Here is a 7,443-nt window from a genome sequence, read left to right as displayed (position 1 = left end):
TAATAGTTTTGCTGGCATCCACTTCTACTCTAAATGATGCACTGATGTTCCTTTCACTGCCACACATACACATTCAAGAACTCCCATCAGATCACTTGTTTTCCGTGGCTGAAGGGCCAGTTCAGTTTATGGAGAAATCCCTGAGATTACACATAGCACCAAGCTCCTTTTGAATAAGGAGGAAAACTGACATGGTAGGAGAATTTTTCAATTTCTCAGACTACAAAGCTTACACAGTGCTTCTATCTTGCACATTAAGGGACAAAATAATGTTGTAAAAGTCGACGTCTATTGCACTATGCTTTGAAGGGGTTTAAGACAGAAGAGTGCAAATTAAAAGCATCTGTAGGTAGATCAAGTCTCTTTTCTTGGGGGTATGGGGAAGGCACTGGAGTAAAAATCCCTCTTTTGCCTTACTTGGTCCCTTTTAGAAGTATAAAATGGCATCAGGACTTTGGAGAATCTAATTGGAGAGAGAGGAAGCCGATAGCAGTGTGTTGGTATGTCTTGTAACGAGAGACTGTGGGATTAGTAACAGATGTTACTGCTGTGAACCACAGGAATGTGGCAGCACTTGTCTCACTTGGTGGATGGTTGATCACAGTCCAGTGGTTCTTGATTGCATACTTTGGTATTTTTCCCCAGTTTTCACTTTAACCATCCTCAGGAGCAGTGGCAAGCATCTCTACTCATAAAGGTACCTAAAATCACTATCTGTGGGGCTGAATGCTCCAGGGGAGTTGGAAGTGCCTTCATAACGACTGAAGAACACTTTTACATCAATACTGGCTTTAAGAAAGTGGAGTGTTACCCACCAGAGTTAGCCATGGAAAAATTAAGAATATATAGCCACCAATCACCGCGGCATTGGATTGTGGTAAGATCCTGTGTTCCTTAACTGAAGGCTCCTGCTCCCTGATGAATGAATTCAGTGATGATTACTCTACTTCTTCCTGATCCAGTGAAGTCAGAGCCTTCTCCTGTAACATAGAAAGAAAACTTACAATTGTAAAAGCAATGGGCACCCTCACCCTAATTTGAACTCTGCTGAGGTCAGCCAGTAGGTTTGCCAGGAGGATTTCCTGGCCTCACGTACTGTGGATTCTTATGGATATAGGTTGTGCACCTGCTGAATGTTTCCATTCATTTCATGAAGCACAAAAGGACTAGGATGGCTGTATGAACTCCTGAACTACTGTGCTGTCCCCAGAACTCGCCAGCAGCACACTTCTACAGAGAAGTATAGGATTAGGGCAAGTATGAAGTTTCTTGGTGTTTCTTCCAGCCTTCAGCTATTTGTGGTGAAGAGACTGTCTGTGCCAGGAATGGTATTTTATCCTTAACAACCCTCCACAAATGTCCCCTATTGATTTTTGTACATGTGTAAATTAAATCGTGCAGCATAGGAGATATCTTCTAGCAAGTATATTCCACAGCTGGAGTACACGCAGTGTTCAAGAACATGCAGTTTGGTTTGGTTTGCTTTTGGCCCATGTTAGAGGGGCCAGAAGCACAAGTCAAGGGAGGCAAAACACATACCCAGCCACCCTGGTCCTGAATCCACGGCCTGAAGTGTTCTCTGAGGTACTTTAATCCGAAGCCCAAGACCAGGTTCATGGGATGGTTGTCCACAGCAGTAAGTCTGGTGGCAAGTTCCATTGTAAAGGCAACTTTTGTGAGTTGTACTTGGCCTCTTGGCTCATTTGTTGAATCTGCTGAGACATTCTCCAGGAACGTATCAGTGATCCTCTCAAAGAAGGTGTAGGACAGCATCTCTTTAAAACACTGATAGAAAACCCTGTCCTTCTTGATCTGAAAATAAGAAAAAGGATTGGTTAAATCGAGCCACTTCTGTCAGAACTGCTTTCCCCATCTCATCAGGAAAGGAGAACATCTCCAGGTGATGCATCCAATGTGGCCTAATCGTGGTGAGGAATGCAAGAGATGGCACACAATCTCCCCACCTCACTGCAAAGCCGCTCCCTCAGGCTCTGGAGGTGGCTCTATGTTTTTTCCTCAAAAATAATCTTCATTTTTTTGAAGGAAAGAAGCAGAAAGAGAGAAAGAAAGCGAAACAAGCGTGACCTTGGTATTGAGACCTGCAGGTGAGGAGACATGGGAACCCAGGAGCAGTGGGAAGATGACAGTAGAGGCAAGGTTATGAGAAGTGCTGGCAAGAGGTGCCCTGCTAAGCTCCTTTTGCTCAGTCACCATCTTCGTGATGCTTCTTCCTGCATCTGGGTACCCCTCTGCTGCAGGAGCTGAGCATCTCCTCCATCTAGGATTATATCTTTACAGAGCGGAAGGGGCAGCTAAAGAAGGGAGTAAAGGGAACAAATCCCTGTGTTTTTAACAGAAAAAACATGCACTCCAACTAATGGACTCAGGCAGGGGTTCTTCTATAACTTTTGGGCAGGACTTTCTAAAATGCAGACAGAAGATTTATTTCCCTTTCCGTACAAGAACTCTCAAAGCTGTAGAGCTTCCCTCCCTCCACTGGGAACAACTTGTATGTCAAATTTAATGTGAACACAAGAGTCAGTCAGGGTCAGACAAGTGCCCAACGTCCCAGGAAACTCAACGGGAATGATGTGAGTGACTCCTCTTTGAAACGCACAACCTTTCTATTACCTTCCTCCCCCACCCCAGCAGAGATGTCTGCTAGTCCTCTGGTCTTAAGAAAGATTTCAGGATGAATGGTGAAGGTTTCAGAAAGCCCTAGCTGTGGAAGGAGAAGTTCAGGATAGAGAGGAGCGTGCTAGGTTATAAAACATTCACTCCCAAGAGAAGAGTGACCTCTCTCTCACACTCCAGCCTGTGTAGCTCCTGAAAAGAGGAGTTACCTTTTCTTCTAGTCGGTCCCCTGATTGTCTTAACAGTGAAACTATTTCTTGTATTATCTTTTCTTCATCTGTTAAGGAAAAAAGTAACATAAATATTGCAGCCTTCTAGTAGGATCCAGATAGAAAACTATGGCAAAAGCCTTTGTGTCACTTAATCATGAAAACAGCTGCTATTTTGTGGCAAATCCACAGACAATTGTGTATCGGGGTTTTAAGCTGAAGCTCGCTGTTCTAGTCTGCATGGAGTAAGCAATGCAGCCTGATGTTTTGCTCCAGTTAATCTGGGAAAGAGCAGGGTCTTTAACATCCCACTGCCAGCCCTTTGGGCTTCGAGGTGTGTCTGATAATAAGCCAGAACAAAAGAGCAATTAGTGGAAGCCCACAAAAATGGACTGAAAATTAGGGAGGAAAAAAAAAAAATCCCCTCATCATTATCAATTACACCTTCTGCAACTCATTGGGACAAACTCAGGGTCTGTCAGATTAGAAAATGCAAGTATGGCAGTATCCCTCTTGTAACCAAAAATTCCTAAAAGCTTGTATTAAAACTAAATCTCTGCAGGCATCATGGAAGACAAGCAGTTCAGACTCTGAGCAGAGATTGAGCAGTGTTTTCCCATCACCAAAGAGGGATTGACCAAGTCATTATTGCCCCAACGACTGGTCTTTGGCCTTAGAGCCCTGATGTATTACTCTGCCCCCAGTCCTGCCACTCCTACCACTGCTCTGCCACCTTATGTCACTGCCTTTGTCCTCCTTTCTTCATGTCACACCTCCTGGGACAGAGCAAACTTCCTTCTTCACAGCATCTTACTGCAGGAGTGCCACGTGCTTCACCATGTCTAGAGGATGCCTCAGTGTGCAGTCCCAACCTGATGTACTGCCCCTCAGCAGGACATTCTTCACCCTTACCGTGTTCCTCGCCCTCATGTCCATCAGCAGGCTGGCTGTTGTCTTGTTCCTGACGTGGGGCATGATACATCATCCTGAATGACACATCTGAAGGAGATTCCTCAGATCTGGAAGTAACAAGCTTGGCAAGTTTGTCTGCAATGTGGTTGACATCTGCTGTTTCACCTGATCGGGGAAGAGGGTGGGAAATAAAGCAATTAATCTTGCCAGGAAATAATTCAGTGATTTACCCATTTACACGGCCCCTGAGGTGGAAGTGCCCAGAGGTTACCAACAGCTACATTTCTCCATGCTGGGGTTTTGCTACTGCTTGAGATCAGCTGGTAATAATTTAAAGACAAGTAATGCAAAACAACCCCCTTCTAGTATCTGAGCAGCAGCTAGCTATACAGAGGCCGTACAGAAGCAAGTGTGAGTGTTGCTCACCAGCATACAACTTTGCAGGCCAGAAGCATGCCATGAATTAAGAAATGTGAGAGTTCTGCTCTACAGGATGGTGAATCTTAGACCTGAGTTGTATTGCCCATGATTAGTTCATCTATAGGTCCAGATTCAGAAAAGACGGGATATTTGAATGCTCTTCCCTTGTTCTTACAGGCTAATCCTGAGCAAAGGAGAAGTAGACTTCACTTCAGAGGCACCTCTAGCACAAAAGCTTCTCGTGTCCTTGACACTTGTATTAAACAGACATGAGTATCAGGAGAACTCGGCAACCAGACTGGATTTATCCACCTTGTGTAATGACCCTGTGCAGGATCTTGACTGGCTGAAGGCATCGCTCTGTGAGGGCACTCAACGGGGATCCTGCTATAGCAAAGAGAGCAGGAGGAGCTGGTGCAAGGTTTGTTTCATATAAAAAATGCTTTTCTTTACAATTCACCTCACAGACCTTGGGATGAAAAACTCTGTCTCCCCACCACCGCTGCCAGGTGGCAGCTCCTGGGTGACCAGCAGACATCAAGGCCAGCTCAGCAGTGACCTGACCCGTAACACGTGTAAGATTCATGAGCAGAGTTTATTGTGGGGGCAGCAGGGGTTCATGCAGCCAATAAAAAATGCATTTTAAGGCTGGTGAATCAACCCCAAGACTTTTCCATCCCCTTGCCTGCCTGGAGATCTTGTCAGGGAGCTGCTAAACTTCCAGGATGGGGATCAGGCTGCTCATTAATTTGGAAACCTAAGATTAGGCAACTGGTTTAAATTGAATAGGCCTTCAGTTTAGATAAGTAATCCCCAAAAGCACCCCCATTTGCTCCAGAATGGTGTGACTAAGCTTGTAGTGCAGCTGCTATACAAGTGATAAATGATAATCATGTTTTAGGAGTTGGTCCAGTAATCTGCTGAAGGGCAGGTAAGGGAGCCTAGGGGAGACTTGGAGCCAAGAAGGATCCCCAGGGAGGTTAACACCCAGCACGGGAAGACTTTGCCTCCAGGCCATGCTGCAGGGAACTCGGTGATGTGTTGGCAGGGCCATCAAGTGATTGCACCCAAACTTTCCAGCACTTTCCTTCACAATGTGAAAATAAAACGGATGTAAAACCAGATATCTGGATGCTAACATATGGCCATGGCAACCAAACAAGGGAAAGTTATAGTTATTTTCACCTGGTGAAAGGCACTGGGCTGGGGCAGGGAGTCTTGCTTGAGAGACTGGCAGCAGGGAGAGTTATGGGCTTGGTGGGTAGGAGCTGGCCCAGGATGGTTAAACTGGTCAGGGGTGGGGCATTAGGCTGGAGACAGAGGAGAAGTCAGTGGTGGATAATTTTTAGAAATATCTTTAAATGCAGTGAAAGGGGAGAGCAATCACTGTGACACCGAGTATCAAGCTGGGACAAAGTAAACAACCCCGTGCCTTATCTGTATGAAAGCAATATGGCAACTTAATGGGGATACCTCATCCTCCTCTCCCAGTCTGGTACAAGAAGTTAAAATATTAGTTATTATCCAGAGCAGGAAAGGTAAAATCTTATTGCCTGCAGTGCAGCAACTGATGTGGGACAGGCTTTGAGGGCTTATATGGATGGAATTCCTGGATGCCAGATGGATTACAGCTACCTACCACCTCTTCTTCCAACTCATGGGGGGCAGCTTCAGACTTTGGATAATAACAACGTGTAGAGGAGACTTAGGTAACTCTGGAAGACTCTTTCCATTTAAGATACATGGTGGGGTTATGAGAGGTGGCCTGGAGACGCAGTCTGCTCCATGCTTGGGGCTGGTCACAGCCAACTACTTGGCACCAGAGCTTCAAGCAGAATCTAGCACTTTTGTCTTTATTGTGGAATATTTACTGCATGATAAAGCTCCTCGAACAGGCCTTCAAACAACTTCTCTTCCTTGATTTTAGTATGGAGGTCTGCAGTCTGACTAGTGTTTTCTGTTTTCTTTCTAGGGTATGAAAAAGAAAAAAACAATGCTCAGGGAAAAAAAAAAAAAGTGCCAACCAGCCTGTGCAATTGTTTGGAAAAAACCCAGCCTGTGCAATTATGATACTTACCACCTTATGATGGAAAAGAGCAAAGCCAGTCACAAGCATGAATCTTGTGCGGGCAAGCACTGCTGATGATCTGGCAATCTGCCTTCCTCAGTAGAAATCAATAAAGCTAGTATAAGAGGTGACCAAAAAGTGGAAGAAAACACCTTCCTCCTCCTGCCTTTTCCACAGGCCACAGCCATTTCAGCTATTTAGAGAGAGAGTTAAAGGCGGGCAACAGAAGGAAAGAACTATGACATACTTGTCTGATGCTGAGAATTCCCTTCTGGAAGGATCTCAGGTTGGGTCTCAGAAATTGAGACATTTACTGTGCGCCTTCCCTGCAGTAACAGCACTGGGGGCTTTTCCCTCTTTTCTCTGCCAGAGAGAAAAGATTGGTGAGAGGTAGACAAGCTCTTGGCTTTCACTTGCTCTTTGCCGAAAACGCCACCCTGAAAAACAGCTCTTTGGCTTGGTCCATATTGATCCCTTTGATGGTCAATCTTTACTTTTCTTCTGATTAAGGATGATGATTTCTTTACGTTAGCCTCATTTTTCAGAAGATTCCCATATTTACGGACAGACAGTCGCCGCTGGGCATAGGCCATCAGGATCTTGTATTCTATGCTGTCTCGCTCATCATCTTCCAGTGGTATTTCTTCCATGCTGACATCATTTGGTGAAGACATCTTGGTTCCTGCAAGAACATATTCTTAGTTTTAATGGCTTAGGGAACAGTCTGGTTTTCATTAATACCAACCAGAATTTGACATTTCTAGAGAACCTTTCACCAAACACCTTATAAACCTCAGCGATGTGAACAATATTGCAGTACCCGGGAGCCAGAGAAGCGCTGTTTTCTAGGAAGAGAATTTGGTTACTGAGAAATACCTCAGGTGGCAATCAAGGCTGTCAAAGAATGGGAACATTGCTTTTAACTGCATTTGGTGGCTTAGACAGGAAAGATGAGGAAATTCAAGGAGTATTCAGTGGTCAGGGCGCAGTGCGTGAAAAGATGAAAGCCCATAACAATAATAACTGATTCTTGGGATGGAAAGAAAAACGATTCATCAAAGCACTGCAAAGGAAAAGCCTACACTGTGGCTCAAATGAGCAAGCATCTAAATACATCAGAATTGAGCTTTCAGAGGAAGGTTTGACAAATAATAAGCTATAGGACAAGAGGTAAGCGCCTCAAGTTGCACTAGGGAAGGT

At 44.9% G+C, this 7,443-nt stretch overlaps 1 protein-coding gene across 1 annotated transcript; it reads right to left on the bottom strand.

Annotated features, from left to right (window-relative positions):
• Positions 1 to 938: 938 nt before the first annotated feature.
• BCL2L14 (BCL2 like 14) lies at positions 939 to 6,917 on the bottom strand. Its single transcript, XM_074901196.1, has 5 exons — positions 6,491 to 6,917; positions 3,756 to 3,920; positions 2,844 to 2,911; positions 1,540 to 1,812; positions 939 to 980 (listed from the first exon to the last, which is right to left on the bottom strand). The coding sequence occupies exons 1-5, from the start codon at positions 6,915 to 6,917 to the stop codon at positions 939 to 941; spliced, it is 975 nt and encodes a 324-aa protein (XP_074757297.1).
• Positions 6,918 to 7,443: the final 526 nt, after the last annotated feature.

Source organism: Athene noctua, chromosome 3, assembly GCF_965140245.1.
Source record: "Athene noctua chromosome 3, bAthNoc1.hap1.1, whole genome shotgun sequence".
NCBI lineage: Eukaryota > Metazoa > Chordata > Aves > Strigiformes > Strigidae > Athene > Athene noctua.
The sequence above is the reverse complement of the archived record's forward strand: the minus strand, read 5'-3'. Positions and strand labels throughout refer to the sequence as shown.